A 19,910-nucleotide genomic window follows, 5' to 3' on the forward strand; every position below is an offset into this window, starting at 1 on the left:
TGTACTTTCTCTTTGTTTTTATAACTGTACCTTGATGAAAACATCTCTTACTGTTTAAGAAAAAAGTCAGGAAAAAAACATTCGTGAAATCGCTCTAAAATCCTGATCTGAAACAAATGATTCGCGATTCGCGCTTTGAAGTTCCGATCTAAAACAAAAGATTTGCGAACCCGCTTCAAAGTTTCGAACTAAATCAAATGATTCGTGATCCACGCTCTGAAGTTCTGATCTGAACAATGATTCGCAAACCATTATTTCAGCTTAGGAAATGCGTATCGCGAATCATTTCATTTGAATCATTCAATTTGCAAAATGTTTCACAAACCCGTTCCGATCTAAATCAAATGATTCGCGATACACGCTCTGAAGTTCCGACCTGAATAATGATTCGTGAACCATCATTTCAGATCAGGACTCAGAGCGCGGATCGCGAATCATTTGACTTAAATTGGAACTTTGCATATCGCGTATCATTTGATTTTAATCAGGACTTCAAATCGTGTATTGTGGATCATTTGATATAAATCATTCAATTCGCAAAATTATTCACAAACCCGATACGATCTAAATCAAATGATTCGCGTTACGCGAAGGTCCGCGTTGAATCATTTTGCGACGCAGTGGTTTAACTGATTCAGAGATTCGAAAAGCTCAGTTTTGCCCATCACTATGTGCTGTTTAAAATCGATACAAGTGATGTTAAAATTCGATCGAAATTTGATCGAAGTCACGAGTTTGAATCAATCGGAGCGGTTCCAGGCGACTCAGTTGATTCTTTTCTTTAGCCATGTTTACATGACACTTTCTGACACTGAAATAAATGAGAAAGGTACAGTGTCTTTTGAATTGCGTGATTTTTGCATGAAAAGATATGCGCTTATTGACAATATTAAGCAGTTATTTTATAGATACATTGTTTTATAATTCAAGCACTTTTCAAGTTAAGTTCCTCTTCATGAATATTGCTATTTTCAAGGGTTTTCCAGGCTTTGCATTTCAAAAAGTCTAGTACTTCAAGCACTTTTATCACTTTACGAAGCCTGCTTGTCATACATATTGATTAACTTTAAAATGATTGAACCAAATTCAGCTTTATTTTTTATATTAAAGGAAAAACTTATGCTGCCATGACTTATCTTTTTTTTTTTTTTTTTTTCATGTTAAAATGTTAGTTTAAAATGTTAGATAGTCTGACTCTCCACAGACGCGGAGGAGAACGAGACGAGCGTCACCTGTCCACCTTCTGTTCTCCTCCACACTTCACATGAGATGAAAGAGCGAGCGATCCGTCAGCACTACAGCCATCATCACTGCTGCATCACATCTGGAGGCGTTTAGAGCTTTTAACTGACTTCAGGAGAACACAAGGTGAAGGTGAATCTAGTGCAAAAGCTCAATTCTGAGTTCACATCTTGCAATTAATTTTTTTTTTCTACAATTTTGATTTATTTATTTATTTTTTCTCCAGAGAGTTTACATTTTGCAATTAATTTTTTTTCCAGAATATTGAGTTTACATCTTGCATTTTTTAATAGAATTTTGAGTTTATATCTTGCAATTATTTTAAGAAGTCTGAGTTGACATCTTGCAATAATTTCTTTTTCTAGAATTTTGAGTTTACATCTTGCAATTTTTTTAATTGAATTTTGAGTTTATATCTTGCAATTCTTCTTTTTTTTTTTTTTGGATTCTGAGTTTACATCTTGCATTTGTTTTGTTGTTGTTGTTTTTTAAGAATTCTGAGTTTACATCTTGCAGTATATATATATATATATATATATATATATATATATATATATATTATTTTATTTATTTATTTTTTTCCACAAATTTGATTTTATTTTTATTTTTTTTCCTCCAGAATTCTGAGTTTACATTTTGCAGTTAATTTTTTTCCTGGATTTTGCTTTTTTTTTTTTTTTTTTTTTGGAATACTGAGTTAACATTCTGCAATTTAAAAAAAAAAAAAAAATCTGAGTTTACATTAATCTTAAGTTTTACATTTTGCATTTTTTTTGGATAATAATTGTGTTTACATCTTGCCCTCTATTTTTTGTAAGAATTCTGAGTTTACAATCTTGCAATTCATTTTTTTTTTTAAGTTTTTTTCTTATAACTCTGACTTATTTTCTGAATCCTCCATGTGCAAGTCAGGAATTCAGGGGAAAGAAGGTGAGAATTGTGAGTTGTAAACTCAGAATACTGAGAATTCCAAAGCAGAAAGAATGAAGTATGTTCTTGTAAAACATACTCCAAAAAATGTATTTACAACTTCAAAAAAATTTGTACAGTGTAGGAATCCTGAGAAAAAACATCCAGTTTCTGCATGCAGTATGGCTTCTTAATATGGCTTTTTATTTTTTCATAGGACACGCTTCCAAAGGAAATAAACATCTATGGAGTTTCTGTATAATCAAATCTCTTATTTCTAATTTCTCCATGTAACTGCAGCGCCCTCTGCTGGACAGACCATATTCGTCAAGAGAGTACTCAAGTTTATTAAGATTTATAAAGCCAGTCATTAAAGATTCAGATGTTTTTAAACATTTTGATCAAACAGGATGAACCATTTTAAGTAACAAACCAACGAACATCACAAAATAACATGCAATGATTTAATTAGAACTCTGTGATGCTTTGATAAAAGAAAATCAGCTGATTTTCCTCTTTAAAAAACCTTTAATATTTAATGTACAAATTTTTCCAAACTTTAACACTTTACCCAGTACTTTCACACATATATAATGAAGACATGACAGTGTGCTGTACAGTACAATTGATCCTCTTCACATTAAATCATCATGTTCACCTCAAACTCCTTCTGAATTGTTCTTCATAAACGCCCTTCTTTTGATGTGCTAATCTTGACATCATCATGAGTTCTGTAAGGAAGCTGATTTCCACCACGGAATAAAATTATTTTTAAAAAAAAAGCAACGGTGAGTTTATATCTTCCAACTGCAGATTATAATCTCAAAATTCAGCGCTGTTTTTCTTAGAAATGCAGTTTCAATTTTAGAGTTCCGCATGTGCATGTGGAGTCAAGGAGTCTAAACATTTTGGGGAAAAGTCAGAATTAAAATATAAACAGAATTCTGAGAAAAAAAAGTCCAAATTGCAAGATGTGAACTCAGAATTCAGAGAAGGTCAGATGTAAAATTGCAAGTGCATCCTGCAAAACTAAAACTGCAAGATCTGCAAGATTAAACTCCAAACTGACCAGGTGTGCTGTATCTTTTCTAACTGATCCGACTTACGATTTTCTTTAAAATAATGATTAAAACTGGGAAAAATCCCTTAGATTTACACTGACGGAATGTTCAAATGAGCAACACTATTCAAACTACAACTGACAAAACTCCCAGAATCCCTTGAGACTAAAAACTTCCCTATGTACTGTATTTCTAATCCATTCAAACTCATTCAAACTCATCTATCTGTCTGTCTGTCTGTCTGTCTATCTATCTATCCATCCATGCCTAGCAACCAGAATCATGCTATTAACTTTCTAATTATGCTAGAAATATGCTAGCAACATGCTAACAACTTGCTAATCATGTTAGAAACGTGCTAGCAACTTGATAATCATAAAAAAATGCTAGCAACATGCTAGTAACATGCTAATCATGCTAGAAGCATACTAGTAACATGCTAGTAAGTTGCTAATCATGCTAGAAACATGCTACTGCCATGTTATTAATGTTAGAAGCAGACTAGCAAACATGTTGATAACTTAATCATGCGAAAAGCAGACTAGCAACTTGCTAATCATGTTAGAAAAATGCTAATCGTGCTAACATGCTCTTAACTTGCAAATCAGGCTAGTGACATGCTAAATATGCTAACAACATGCTAGTAACATGTTAATCTTTATAAAATTGTAAGCAACATGTTAATTATGCTAGTAACTTGCTAATTATGTTAGCAACATGCTAGTGACATGCTAATCATGTTAGCAACATGCTAGTAACTTGACAATCATGCTAGACACATGCTAGCAACTTGATCATGATAAAAACATGCTACTCATGCTAGAAGCAGACTAGCAAACATGCTAGTAACTTAATAATCATGCTAAAAGCAGACTAGCAACTTGCTAATCATGTTAGAAACATGCTAATTGTGCTAGCAACGTGCTCTTAACTTGCAAATCAGGCTAGTGACATGCTAAATATGCTACCAACATGCTAGTAACATGTTATTCATTATAAAATTGTTAGCAAAATGCTAATTATGCTAGTAACTTGTTAATTATGTTAGCAACATGCTAATCATGTTAGCAACATGCTGGTAACTTGACAATCATGCTAGACCCATGCTAGCAACTTGATCATGATAAAAACATGTTAGCAACATGCTAGTAACTTGATAATCATGCTAGAAGCAGACTAACGACTTGTTAATCACATTTGAAACATGCTAGCAACATGCTAATCATGCTAGCAACATGCTTTTAACTTGTAAATACTGCTAGTGACATGTTAAACATGCTAACAACATGCTAGTAACATGTTAATCATTATAAAATTGTTAACAACATGCTAATTATGCTAGTAACTTGCTAATTATGTTAGCAACATGCTAGTAACTTGACAATCATGCTAGACACATGCTAGCAACTTGATCATGATAAAAACATGCTACTCATGCTAGAAGCAGACTAGCAAACATGCTAGTAACTTAATAATCATGCTAAAAGCAGACTAGCAACTTGCTAATCATGTTAGAAACATGCTAATTGTGCTAGCAACGTGCTCTTAACTTGCAAATCAGGCTAGTGACATGCTAAATATGCTACCAACATGCTAGTAACATGTTATTCATTATAAAATTGTTAGCAAAATGCTAATTATGCTAGTAACTTGTTAATTATGTTAGCAACATGCTAATCATGTTAGCAACATGCTAGTAACATGCTAATCATGTTAGCAACATGCTGGTAACTTGACAATCATGCTAGACCCATGCTAGCAACTTGATCATGATAAAAACATGTTAGCAACATGCTAGTAACTTGATAATCATGCTAGAAGCAGACTAGCGACTTGTTAATCACATTCGAAACATGCTAGTAACCTGCTAATCATGCTAGCAACATGCTTTTAACTTGTAAATACTGCTAGTGACATGCTAAACATGCTAACAACATGCTAGTTACATGTTAATCATGTTAGTAGCATGCTAATAACATGCTATCTATCTTTATCTCTGACAGACTGTGTTGCCTTCAAAAAAATTCAAGCTTTAACCTTTTTAAACTACTTTAAACTTAAAACTATTTCAGACTGAAAACCATCAAACTTGAAACTTTTTAAAACTTTTCAACTTTCTGGTGTGACTTTATTTTATCTAGTTTATTTTATTGTTGTATATTATTATCACATTTTCTGTAGCACTTTGAGATTTTCTTTAATGTAAAGTGCACTATAAATAAAATGTGTTGTTATTATTATTATTATTATTATTATTATTAATTTTGAAATAGAAAGAACTGAAAGGTGTAAACTCAATTGCAATTTTATAACTCGCAATTCTGAGAAAAATAAAAAATTGTGATATGTAAATTCATACTTCTAAACAAATGTCAAAATTGCAGTAAATAAACTCGCAACTATGAGGAAAAATGTCAAAATTGCAAAGTCAGAATTAAAAAAAAAAGTCAAAATTGCAATATTTGAAAATGCAAAATTGCAGTTTCATGCAATTTTAAAGAAAAAAATTCTGAATTGCAAGAAAAAAAGTATGAATGGTTGGATATAAACTTGCAACTGAGGAAAGAAAAGTTACATTTCTCTTCTTGTTTTTAAATCTATTTTTATTCTGTGGCAGAAATGAGCTTCCGTATTTCAGTCCTTCATTGTGGTCCTGCAGGCGTGCGGTTGGTCTCCTCACAGGAGCAGAAGGGGAAGGTCCCGCAGCAGGGCTGCAGCCACGGCTTCCACAGGACGTTCGCCCACGTCAGCTGTTTCTCCACCGGCGTCAAAGTTCTGCGGTGCTCCGTCACGGCCCGCTCGACCCGCTCCAGCACCTCTGCGAAGCGCGGCTCGGTGTCCGGTGAGAGCGGACGGCTCTCTGACGGATCCCTGCTGAGATCGAACACCAGCGGAGGGCTGTGATACGTCACGTAATCACGGTAACACAAGCAGATGTTGATGTCGTAACAGCCGACGGCTCCCGCTGGAGAGAAGTTTGGTGTGAAGAAATGGACCTTGAAGACGGAGTCACCTGAGAACGGTTTGTTTAGTCTTGATTAGTACAAAAAATTACAATTTATGTTAGAATATCTCTAGAATGTCTCAGTGTGTGTTGCTGTTACATACAACTGGGTAATAAACTAAATTTTTCTTTTATGCCAAAAATCATTAGGATATTAAGTAAATATCATGGTTCATGAAGATATTTTGTACATTTCCTCCCGTAAATATGTAGAAACTTAATCTTTGATTAGTAACAACATTGCTAACAACTTCATTTGGACAACTTTACAGGCGATTTTCTCAATATTTTGATTTTTGTTTTGCACCCTCAGATTCCAGATTTTCAAACAGTTTTATCTCAACCAAATATTACTCATCTTTCAGATGATGTATACATCTCAATTTTTTAAATTGACCCTTATTACTGGTTTTGTGGTCCAGGGCCACATATGGAATGCCAAAGCTGCCAAATAAATAAATGAAAATACATATAAATAAATAACTCAAGGCTTCATCCTTTCTTAAGCCAGAACTATTTTTAATACTTTGTCTTTTAAATAAAAAAAAAATAAAAAAATAAAACATAATTATACAAGTGAATTCTTCCTTTGAAGACATTTTTTTTTTTTTACCAATGGTTATTCCTTATTTTTCCTTCCACTTTCTCTTCCATTCCCTTTTTTCCCCCCTCCGTTTGTGATAATACCCACCACCAACACATTAACAAAATAATTTATTAAATAAAGAAATAAATAAGATTTACATACACAGACACTTTTACATTTGAAAAACAGGGACAAAAAAAAAATTAAATAAATAAAAATACAGAACACAGTCACATATTCATATCAAATCTCATATAATCTCTAATTCCTAGTAATTCAAATAATGTTTTTTAAACAGAAGCCAGAACTCTAAATAAATAAATAAATGTGAAAATAAACATGGAGATAAATTAATGAATAAATAAGTGAAAAATAAATGTGCAAAAAAAACAATTAATACATAAATAAAAGTAGAAATACTCATTTATCTATTTATTTATACATCTACCTGTAGATGTATGCGTTTATTTATTTATTTATTTTTATTTTACTAGTGCTGTCAAATGATTAATCTCAATTAATCACATCTAAAATAAGTGTTTGTTTGCATAATATATGTGCGTGTACTGTGTATATTTATGTATGTATGAAGACACACACATACAGTAAATATTCTTAAAATATTTATATGTATTTCCATGTATATACACAGTACATATACATAAATTATGTAAACAAAATCTTTTATTTTGGATGCGATTAATTTTATATTTCTTTGAATATTTATTTATTATGGCAGCTTTGGCGTTCCATAATGAAAGTGTTCAGACAGAGATTATTTAATATTTAAATTTAAAGCTAAATCAGTTTAAACTTTGTTTCAATGGATCGATTTAAAACTGATTCAAATAATAACAGTGAGACACACAATAACCGTCAAAAGTTTGGCATTGGTATGTATATTTTTTTTTTTTTTTGTTTAATGTTTTTGAAAGAAGTCTCTTCTGCTCAGCAAGGCAGCATTTATTTGATCAAAAATACAGTAAAATTGTGAAATGTTATTCTAATTTAAAATAACAGTTTTCTCTGTGAATATCTGTTAAACTGTAATTTATTTCTGTGACCAAAGCTGAATTTGCAGCATCATTTCTCATCTTCAGTGTCACATGATCCTTCAGAAATCATTCTAATATGATTTGATGCTCAACAAACGTTTCTGATTATAATCAATGTTGAAACACTTATGCTGTCCATTATTTTTGTGGAAACTGTCATAGATTTTATCTTTAAGGATTCAGAGATGAATAGAAAGTTCGAAAGAACAGTAATTATTTGAACTGGAAATCTTTTGTGACATTATAAATCACTTTTGATCAATTTAATGTGTCCTTGATAAATAAGATCAGCAGTGTAATTGTCGTGTGTTTGCGTCACTCACTGTGAGGCGGGTGCCAGCGTACAGCGTTCAGGTATATGCCGCAGTAGTGGAACATAAACTCGTGCTCTGAGCGGTTGGTTTTACCCTCCAGCAGAGGCATCAGATCATGACCGTCCAGAATCCTTACAGAATCACACAGACACACAGACCGCACTTACACATACAGCATTTACTAGGTGGTTGCTAGAGCATTGCAAGGCTATACTAACATATTATGTATTATTTGCAATAGAGATGCACCGATGGATCAGCCAGGGATTGGAATTAGCCAGTTTCTAGTCATACAGATAATCGAAACCGTGAACGTTTTGCTGATATTTCACATTCACAATAAAAACAAATCTTTGTGCTTTTGTAAAATAAAGAAAAATAGGATGCCGCTTTCAGCCATCTTCCTTTCGTGCAGCACAAAAAATGAACCAAATCTCTTTCCCCAACACTGCTCACCCCCTTGTCATTCAAGATGTTTGTGCCTTTATTTCTTCAGTAGTAAAGAAATTGTTTTTCGCTACAGAAGTACCAACCCAGTCTTTGCAAAGTGAACATGCAAAGAAGATCAAACAACCTTAACAAAAAAGGTAAAACAGCAATATGGGATGATTTTGAAGTTGAGGGAGAACAGGAGTTTTTCAACATACCCAAACTGTCATGAATCGGAACAAAAGCAGTTTAGGCAGAGTAAGACAAGACGAGTGCTGTCCGCAAAAAAGCTCATGAAATACTCATATACTGAGGCGGCAGAGGCTGAAAACACATGAATGTGTGTAGTAAAGAAAACTGCCCGTCTGCGCCATTCACTAACACAGACACGCCACTGATCTATAATAGAGAACTGGATAGCTCATGACGTCATAGAAGTGAAGCCACTGCGCCGCCATATTGCTATTCCCTAGTATTCGCGTTCATATACATTACAGCAGCAAACATCAGATAAACATGATAAACATCGGACGTTCACCATGTTTACAAATGACAAAATGCTCATTCTGAAGACTGAAAGATTTATGCTTTGTATAAATATATTTTGCCTTGTACAGTTAATAATTGTTTATGCCGTTTTGTTACAGTGTTTTTATTCGTAGCGTTACAGGCTAAATGCATGTTTCAACAATGATTTCGTTAACATCATTTTGAAGCAGGTAATGATTTAAACGTTTGTTAATTCAGCCTACATAACATTCATGTTGAGATAAATGTTAATAATAAACGTTAATAATGCAAAAACGTTAAATGTAACATTTTGAATATAGGAACATCAAATAATTTAAATAACTAAAAAGATAAAATGAAAATGAAACTTTAAAAATTTTAATTTAAAACTGTCAGCAGATGGCCGTAAATCACTGATTTTATCACTGAATCATTCATTCAAGAATGAAGCAACACTCTTCACGAATGGGTAATTGAATCAATGACTCAGATTCGTTTAAAAACGCAGGTTCATTCATAAACGGAACACAGCTGTGTTTGAATAGAGATGCGGCTTGTTGTGACTTTGTTTCACAGTATTTTCATTGACGAAATTGAGCAAAATCAGGTAGTGTTATAGTCAGATAAATGTAATTTAAGGCACTTAATGTAATAGAATTTGCACGATCTTTAAGAGTTTGAAATAGATGTTGCTCACTTAGGGACATTAAAATATACACATCATAACTTGGAGAAATAACGCTGACTAATTACATTTGGTACGGATTTAAAGACATCAAGCTTTATTTCCAAGATTTGAATTTCAGTTCAACATAGAGCAATATAACAGGCTTGTATTGTATTATTTATTGTATATTCGAATCAATTTCAGATACTAATTCCAGATATATGTTCATGTTTACTATTTCCTGCATAATTCCTTACGTTAAGAAATATATTTTGTGTTGGATCAGAACTGTGTCGGCAAGTGCTCAGCTGAAACACCCACCTGAACGATTTCAAAACATCGTTTTTCCTGCTCGAAAAGACGATAAACACTGCAGATAAGATTTTAAGTAAAAATTAATTTACATACACATATCATAAAAACGAGTCCTGTGTGACTGATAAGCTTAAAATCAGGTGATTTTAGGCCAGCGGGTTAGCTGTGAGTCTGTGGTGGAGCTGTGATGGCGGATCGAACACTTCCGGTGGCTTCACTGCATAACGGCAGTTTAGAACGCAATGAGCGATCCAGTCATATATATAGATCAGTGAGACATGCAGAAATACAGCTCTTATTAAAACACATTTTTAAAGTACCGGTACTAGTAAAATGCAGAATCGTACAGTTTTTAAAAGCAGGGTATCACGATATTTAAGTAGCTGTGTATCGTGCAACACTAGTTGATGCATCTCTAATTTGCAAAGCTCTGTGCTCTCAATAGTTCAAGTGTGTGTTTTCTGCAGCACTAGTTGCTGTCTGAGCTACAGAAGTATTTAAGGTGCTGGTGTTGTGATGTTGTACCTGTTCTCCGGCAGCGCTCCGCCTGCCAGCTTCACCACCGTGGGAAAAACATCCATCAGACTGGTTGGTTCTTCCACTTCCTTTCCCGGGATGAGACGTCCAGGCCAGCGGAATATTCCCGGCACTCGGATTCCTCCCTCCCAGCCGCCCATTGCTTTCCCACCTAGACATAAGAGGGTCAGTAATGACAAAATCAGATATTTTCAGCATCAACATTCACCTAAATGTTTGCTTTTGTGTTTCGTACCGCGATAGATTCCGTTCCAGCCTCCATTCGGACCGTCTTCGATGTGGCCGCCGTGATCAGAGGTAAAGTACATCAAGGTTTTCTCCGACAGGCCGAGTCTTTCAATGGTCTCCACCATTCTACCTGTGATCAAACACATGATAAATATAAAAATAAATACTAATAAAAATCAAGTCAGCAGCTACTGGCATTTTGAGAGTTAAGGAAAGCATATCAGGCAACACAAAATTAATACCCATAGCTTCTGACGACATACTGACATCTTATGAAGTGAAACAATCAGTCTGTGCAAGAAACTGGACATTATTTACAACATTATTACCTCAAAAGCCTCAGACGAACAGTGAAATCTGATTTTCTTTTTCTATGAACTGATTCTTTTGAACAGTTTGTTGATTCAATTCACTAGTTCCTTTACGTAATCAGACAATTATGTAACATATATGCAGTTAAATCACTAAAGCATCCAGTAATGATGTGAAACACTGATGACTTACACATCTAAAGTTTATACAGTTGAGGTCAGAAGTTTAATTACACTTTGCAGAATCTGCAAAATGTTGATTTTACCTAAATAAGAGGGATCCATACAAAATGCATGTCATGTTTTTTATTTGCTACTGACCTGAATAAGATATTTCACATAAAAGATGTATATAGTCTGCAAGAGAAAATAATAGTTGAATTTCTAAAAATTATGCCGTTCAGAAGATTACATACACTTGATTCTTAATACTGTGTTGTTTCCTGAATGATCCACAGCTGTGTTTTTTTTCCTTCTTTTTAGTAATAGTTTGTCCTGAACAGTTAAACTGCCTGCTATTCTTCAGAAAAATCCTTCAGGTACTGCAAATTCTTTGGTTTTTAAGCATTTCTGTGTATTTCAACCCTTTCCAATGACTGTATGATTTTGAGATCCATCTTTTCACACTGAGGACGACTGAGGGACTCGTATGTAACTATTACAGAAGATTCAAACACTCACTGATGCTCCAGAAGGAAAAATCATGCATTAAGATCCAGGGGGAGAAAACTTTTGAACAGAACGAAGATGTGTGCTTTTTTTTTTTTGCCTCAATATAATATTTTTTAATGCAGTATTGCACTTCAGAAGATACTTACATGTTTCCCAGAGGACAAAATACATTAAATTTACCCTGATCTCCACATTTCAAAAGTTTTCACCCCCAGCTCTTAATGCATCGTGTTTTCTTCTGGAGCATCAGTTTTTGAATCTTCTGTAATAGTTGCATACGAATCCCTCAGTGTGAAAAGATGGATTTCAAAATCATACAGTCATTGTTGGAAAGGGTTCAAATACACAAAAATGCTGAAAAAACTAATTTGTGGCACCTGAAGGATTTTTCTGAAGAACAGCAGGACAAACAAGGGACTTATGAACAACTATCACTAAACAAAAAAACACAGTGTGCTGCTCGAGCCGTGAACTGTTTTGATTAACTGATTTAACTAGGTTACTAAAAAGAATCTGTTCGAAAGAATGATTCATTCATGAACCAGATAACACTCTTGAACATTTGTGGTTGAGGTTCTTGATTACAGGTAATGTTGTAAATAAAGTTCAGTTTCTTGCACTGATCGTTTCACTTCATAAGATCTCATTATATCATCAGAAATCATTTTGTGTTGCCTGATGTTCTTTTTTTGACTGTCAAAGTGCTGGTAGGCATTGGCTTGCACTTTATGAATCACTTTCCACTCTATTTATTCCTTGTCACTTACCAACCATCCAGTCCGCCTCTTCCACGTTGTCCCCGTACAGCCCGTGTTTGCTCGTTCCGGCAAAGCCTTCAGACACGAAGAGGGGTGTGTGCACGTGTGCCAATGACAGGAAGAGCAGGAAGGGCCCGTCTCTGTGTCTGACATCATAAATCACATGATTAATAATCACCTTAAACCGAAACCAAAGACATTCCCCACCGCAGGCACATGAGATGAGTGCGTGGGAAACGGCTTGAGATGTACAGCTGATTTGTCAGGACAAGTCTAAGATTTTCTGCAATTGCACATGAAGCAGGCATGCATGCAAATCACAGGGGAATCTCCCCAAACATGTCAAGAACCTGTGAACACATTCAACAGAATTTAAGAAGAAATTATAGTCTGAATGAAGAAAATGAAGCTTTATTTATTTACTAATTAATTTACTGACTACAAATCCCATTTTTATTACTGTAATAACAAGACCCTAAATTGTAAAGTTTTTTTTTTAGTTTAATATTTATTTTATTGCAGTGTTATAAAACAATACCTTTTTTAGGTAAAATGAGATGGGTGGTAGGTGGTTGCTAGGGCGTTGCTAGGATTGCTGGGTGGTTGCTAGGGTGTTGCTACAGTGTTCTGCTGGTTGCTAAAGAGTTGCTATGTGATTACTAGGGTGTTGGGTGGATCCTAGTGCATTTTTAGGGTAATACTTGGGTGTTGTTAGGGTGATTCTTGGGTGTTCTGAGTGGTTCCTAATGTGTTGCTAGGGTGTTCTGGATGGTTTCTGGGGTGTTGTTAGGGTGATACTTGGGTGTTCTGAGTGGTTCCTAATGTGTTGCTAGGGTGTTCTGGATGGTTTCTGGGGTGTTGTTAGGGTGATACTTGGGTGTTCTGAGTGGTTCCTAATGTGTTGCTAGGGTGTTCTGGATGGTTTCTGGGGTGTTGTTAGGGTGATTCTTGGGTGTTCTGAGTGGTTCCTAATGTGTTGCTAGGGTGTTCTGGATGGTTTCTGGGGTGTTGTTAGGGTGATACTTGGGTGTTCTGGGTGGTTGCTAGGGTAATTTTAGGGTGATTCTTAGGTGTTCTGAGTGGTTCCTAATGTGTTGCTAGGGTGTTCTGGGTGGTTTCTGGGGTGTTTTTAGGGTGATACTTGGGTGTTCTGAGTGGTTCCTAATGTGTTGCTAGGGTGTTCTGGATGGTTTCTGGGGTGTTGTTAGGGTGATACTTGGGTGTTCTGCATGGAAGGTTTGCTAGGATATTGTTAAGGTGATACTTGGCTGTTCTGGGTGGTTGCTAGGGTGTTTTTAGGGTGATTCTTAGGTGTTCTGAGTGGTTCCTAATGTGTTGCTAGGGTGATATTTGGGTGTTCTGCATGGAAGTGTTGCTAGGGTTCTAGGTGGTTGCTAGGGTGTTGTTAAGGTGATACTTGGTTGTTCTGGGTGGTTGTTAGGGTATTGTTAGGGTGATACTTGGTTGTTCTGAGTGGTTCTTAATGTGTTGCTAGGGCGTTCTGGGTGGTTGCTGGGGTGTTGTTAGGGTGATACTTGGGTGTTCTGAGTGGTTCCTAATGTGTTGCTAGGGTGTTGTTAGGGTGATATTTGGGTGTTCTGCATGGAAGTGTTGCTAGGGTTCAAGATGGTTGCTAGGGTGTTGTTAAGGTGATACTTGGTTGTTCTGGGTGGTTGCTAGGGTATTGTTAGGGTGATACTTGGGTGTTCTGAGTGGTTCCTAATGTGTTGCTAGGGTGTTCTGGGTGGTTGCTGGGGTGTTGTTAGGGTGATACTTGGGTGTTCTGAGTGGTTCCTTCCTAATGTGTTGCTAGGGTGTTCTGGGGGGTTTCTGGGGTGTTGTTAGGGTGATACTTGGGTGTTCTGCATGGAAGTGTTGCTAGGGTTCAAGATGGTTGCTAGGGTGTTGTTAAGGTGATACTTGGTTGTTCTGGGTGGTTGCTAGGGTATTGTTAGGGTGATACTTGGGTGTTCTGAGTGGTTCCTAATGTGTTGCTAGGGTGTTCTGGGTGGTTGCTAGGTTGTTGTTAGGGTGATACTTGGGTGTTCTGCGTGAAAGTGTTGATAGAGTGTTCTAAAATGTGTAATGTAATGGATTATGTTACTAATTACATATTTTGTCATGTAGTCTGGAATCAGTAACAGATCATATCTAGTAACTGCACTGTTCCTGTGTTCATTAGTGACTGACAGATGTCACACCTCTCTACGAACTGCTCCGCTTCTCTCATCAGCCTCGCGTTCAGCGTCTCCAGCTTCATGGGCTGCTCCACCACCTCACTGTTCCTCATGATGATGCAGTTCCAGGTCTGCAGGAGTTCAAAGATCACAAACCACACCATGAAGCTCAGCAGTGACAGAACGGCCAGAAACGCCATGAGCGTCCAGCTGATCCGCAGCAGACCGGCGGCCCGGACTGCAAGCAGCGTCAGAATTGCCAGCGCCAGCAGTGCAGATGTCTGCCACAGCATCTCCTGCACGTCCACCAGGACGCCTTTACCCGCACCGGGTTTGCAGTCTTTGAACAAGGTGAAGGGAAGCCCGTAGAAGAAGTCAAAGCCGTGATTGTTGGGATGGTGGCAGTGATCATTCCTGCTCTCGCAGTTCACACCCAAATGCCACTTACCTGGAGAGTGAACACATTTATTATTTATTTAGTTAGTTGTGTTTTATTTATTTGTGTATTTTATTTCTTTAGTGTATTTTATTTATTTATTAATTAGTATATTTTAAATTAATTAATTAATTTTGTGTGTATTTTTTGTGTGTATATTTTGTTCATTTTTTTCTCCTTAATACTCCTCCATTTTTCATATACATGCAAGAATGTGAAGGGAAATGTGCTTATTTGCTTTGAAAATAATGTCACAATGCAAAATGTCTTTAATTGATCATTCACCTAAAAATTCTGGCATCATTTACTCTCATTTGTGTCATTTTAAACCTCAGTGACTTTCTTTCAGGGTTATTATCATTAACTAAATCTAAAACCATAAAAAAAAATAGTTAATTGAAATAAAATGAATGCTAACTTTAACATTAAATAAAAATATTTAAAAAAATAATTTTCATTTAGCTTAACTTTAAGTACTATAATTACTAAAACTGAAATAAATAAAAAATAATATAGACATTAAAAAAAACTAAAATGTTAACTAAATTTAAAGTGAAGATGATCAAAATAAAAAATGTAAAACAAAACAAAATAAACAAAAAAAAAAGGTCTTTAAGGGATAGTTCACAAAAATGGTAATTCTGGCATCATTCCAAAACTATATGACTTTTTCCTTATTTGAAATAAAATAAATGTCAACTGGTAATGTTAAATAAAATAAAACAAATAAATAAAATAAAAAATGTATAATTTTCCATTTAGTTTTAATTAGTACTAAAATAACTAAAACTGGAATAAAGATTAATAGGAACTATATAGACATCTAAACAAATTATACAACAAATGACAAAAAACAAAATTAACTAAAATTCTAAAAAGAAAAAAACAAACAAAACACTATTTTTATTTTATTATCAAATAAGCTTTGCATTTATGTATGGTTTGTTAGAATAAGACAATATTTGGCCAAGATGCAACTATTTGACAATCTGGAATCTGAGGGTGCAAAAAAATCAAAAGTTTATGAAAATTGCCTTTAAAGTTGTCCAAATGAAGTTCTTAGCAATGCATATTACTAATCAAAAATGAAGTTTTGATATATTTACAGTAGGAAATATACAAAATATCTTCATGGAACATGATCTTTACTTAATATCCTAATGATTTTTGGCATAAAAGAAAAAAAAAAACGATCATTTTGACCCATACAGTGTATTTTTGGATATTGCTATAAATATACCTGCGATACTTAAGACTGGTTTTGTTCTCCGGGTTCACATATATTTTTGACAAATCTCTTGTGTTTTGTTTTTTGTTTTATTTTGTCTTGTTTTGACAGTCGGTGTGTTTGGTCTTCAAATGTCATACAGGTTTGGAACAACATGAGGGTGATTATACGATCCTTTTGGGGTGATCTGTTGCTTTAATGGTTTTCTATAATTTTTGATTTCTGAATATGATTCATCCCTATATTAGTGCGTGTATGTCTTACCCACAATGCCGGTGGTGTAACCCTGCTTTTGCAGAAGTTTAGCGAAGGTGGTTTCATTAGGTGGAAGACCTCCAGATCCAGCAAGAAACAGAATCACCTGAACTCGACCTGTGCTGCCCAGACCTTCATATCAACACAGACACACACAGTCACCATATCAGACACAAACAATAAACCCGCTCATATTTGATATTCACACTCAGATTAACGCATCACACACACTGCTTATCTCGTTTTCTGAAAAATGCATCAAAATGAAGTGAGTTTTTGCATAAAACAAGAACAAATATCCGCAAGTGGGGTCAGAAAAATAAGTCCATGGAAAGATATTTGCTCTTGTTTTAAGCAAAAATAAAACTTGCAATCATTTTGCTTCTCTAGCAAATGTAACATGGTCAAAACAAGACAAAAATACTGAGGAAGAACATCATTGCATGTCATTTGTGCTGTATTTTAGAGTTGGACCGGATAAAGCGGGTGTTTTTGGCTCCTGTGGGTCTCACCGGCGCGTAGAGCGTAGCGTCCCGTCATGAAGGCGGTTCTGCTGGGAGTGCAGAGAGGAGCCGCGGCGAGATGTTGGGTCAGTTTCACTCCGTCTGCCGCCAACCGATCGATATTTGGTGTCCTTCAAACAAAGACATTTAATGATTATTCCAATAGCTGACAATAAATGAACAGTCTGTCATTATTCACTCATGCTCATGTTGTTTTAAACCTGTACACTGTTACTTTTTCAGTAAAACACAAACGATGATCTGAAGGATCTTCATGCAGCTCTGCTGTGTTTACAGGTAAATTGAATTACTTATTTTGCATGTTGTTTTTATTCCAGCAATTCATTTTCAATTGATCCACAATTTTTTTGTATTATTAATGAAATATGCATAATGCATATTACATAAATCATTTTTGTAATTATAACAATGTAATGGCTTTGCCAATATTATTATTTTATACTGAAAATTATTTAAAATGATTTATATTAAATTCAAAATACTCTGCATCCATAAAAAAAACATTTTTTTTTTTTTTTTTTTTAGAAAAGAGTTGCATGAGTATTATTGTTAAATATGCATAATGCAAATGTAAAAAAAAAACTATAAATAATAACTGCATCCATAAAAAACATTGATTTTTGACATTGCATGAAGAGCAACATTTTAGTTGTATTATATATATTAATACTACTGATTTTTGTGGATATTATATCAAAAAAGCAAAGAAAAAGTTGAATGAAGAGCAACATTTCATTCTATTAATATTATTATTAAATATGCATAATGCAGATGTCAAAAAACAAAAACAAAACTATAAATAATAATTGCATCCATAAAAAACTATTTTTGATCAAAGGAAAAATATTTGCATGAAGAGCAACACTGTATTTTATAATAATAATAATAATAATTAATTATTATTATTATTATTATTATTATTATTATTATTATTAATGCATATTACATATTTTTATAATCTAATGATTTTGCAGATATTATTTTTGTCAAAAAGCAACAAAACAACTATATGATAACAGTAATTGGGCACTTAAAAAATTCTCTGCATCTATAAAAAGAAATTTTGTTCTCTAGGAAAAAAAAAAAAAACTGCATGGAGGTTCTTCAGACATTCTGAGAAATGTTGTGTTCCAAGGACAAAATAACATCACACAGGTCTGAAACAACATGAAAGTAAGTGAATAATGACAGAAAACTTTATTTTCAAGTCAATTATTGTTTTCATAGTCATTAAGTGTAGCTTCATTAACCTGATGGTGTGGTTTCCATAGCAACCGACGTCTCCAATGCCCAGATCATCCACCATCATCAGGACAAAGTTGGGTCTGGAATCCTGAATTTGTGCATTTGTGATGTATAAACCGGACTGGAGCAAAACCAGCAGAGCAGTAAAGAACCTGCAAAAGCACAGCAGAGCTGGATGAGTTTTTCTAACTGCTGTCATATCGATATCTGTTGTGAAATCTGCAGATACACAAACCTCAAGCTGCTGTTTTCCAACATCATGTTCCTTTAAGAGATGAAAAACATGTTTAGATGTAAAGAAGAAAAAGCAGCAGAACTTGTTCTCCAAATTCCCGGATGAACTTTGATTTGTCAAATTCGGGGAAACACGGAAGCGGTCACAATTCCACACTTTTCGCTTCCGCTGTGGAATGAGAGGAGTTTGACCATCAGCTGATTTAATGATTGATTATTAACAACAGATCGCAGACACGAGTGCAGGAGAAATCAATCAGTGTGCTTTATTTGACGCTGCTTCCGGTTGCTTTCTTCACATAAACTCTGCGATCAGCGCACAAACTCTCTTTGGGCTGCTTTTATTCTCTTACCTTCCCTCAAACAGTCAGTTTTCCCGATTCCTGACAGGATTCCCACTCACCGTCTCTGCTGACAGGAAAATCTCCCACATTCCCGCTGTACCTGTGAGAGACTGTGAGTTTACCGTAAACACGCGTGTACAGACGCATTTACTCATAAACGAACCACACAAACTCAGTTTATTTCCACGTTACTGTCTAATTTGCTCAGAATGAGCGCTTTTTATTCCACACAGTTCTGTATGATTGTATTTTAAGTTGTTTTATTTCAAGCGGGGTTTGTCAAAAGCGAGTGCGCTTAAAGCGGACACTGTACGGTAGATTCAAACAAAGAGTCATTTATAAAGCTCATTTTTAAAGTTTGTTTGCCTGGAAAAGCTGCTCTGCACAACTCAAACATCTATTTAAATGTGTGTAGTGATTATTTACACAGATATGTAATGAACATTGAACATTTAATAATAATAACAATAACATACAACAATGTAAACTATAATTACAATTAGTAGTAACAGTATAATAATTTACATGATTGTATATTTGTATGAATTTATATTTATAGTAAATTTATATGTATAATAAATATATACAAATTTGTATATATATATGTGTGTATATATATATATATATATATATATATATATATATATATATATATATATATATATTAGGGATGCCGAAGCCAAAAACAAACAAGTATTCCCATGTATTTTGCCAATTTAAGTTAGTATAATATATATGGATTTTTTTATTATCATATTTTTCTTGTGTTTGTGTTTATTATTATTATTATTATTATTATTATTATTATTATTGTTGTTGTTGTTGTTGTTGTTGTTTGCCTTATATCAAAATAACCCAACTGCAGTTTG

The 19,910-nt window shown here is 34.5% G+C and overlaps 1 protein-coding gene across 3 annotated transcripts; it reads right to left on the bottom strand.

Annotated features, from left to right (window-relative positions):
- Window positions 1–2,342: 2,342 nt before the first annotated feature.
- arsh (arylsulfatase H) lies at window positions 2,343–19,156 on the bottom strand. 3 transcript variants are annotated; one of them, XM_051118438.1, is made up of 11 exons: window positions 19,051–19,156; window positions 18,699–18,728; window positions 18,469–18,615; window positions 17,207–17,328; window positions 16,704–16,826; window positions 14,800–15,223; window positions 12,608–12,744; window positions 10,865–10,987; window positions 10,618–10,780; window positions 8,181–8,302; window positions 2,343–6,225 (listed from the first exon to the last, which is right to left on the bottom strand). In XM_051118438.1, the coding sequence occupies exons 2-11, from the start codon at window positions 18,722–18,724 to the stop codon at window positions 5,855–5,857; spliced, it is 1,758 nt and encodes a 585-aa protein (XP_050974395.1). In that variant the 5' UTR covers window positions 18,725–18,728; window positions 19,051–19,156; the 3' UTR covers window positions 2,343–5,854. The 3 variants fall into 3 exon arrangements, with proteins under 3 accessions (XP_050974395.1, XP_050974394.1, XP_050974396.1); XM_051118437.1 differs by having other exon boundaries at window positions 18,699–18,866; window positions 19,051–19,146; XM_051118439.1 differs by having other exon boundaries at window positions 19,101–19,138.
- Window positions 19,157–19,910: the final 754 nt, after the last annotated feature.

This window comes from Labeo rohita, chromosome 9 (assembly GCF_022985175.1).
Source record: "Labeo rohita strain BAU-BD-2019 chromosome 9, IGBB_LRoh.1.0, whole genome shotgun sequence".
Taxonomy (NCBI): Eukaryota; Metazoa; Chordata; class Actinopteri; order Cypriniformes; family Cyprinidae; genus Labeo; species Labeo rohita.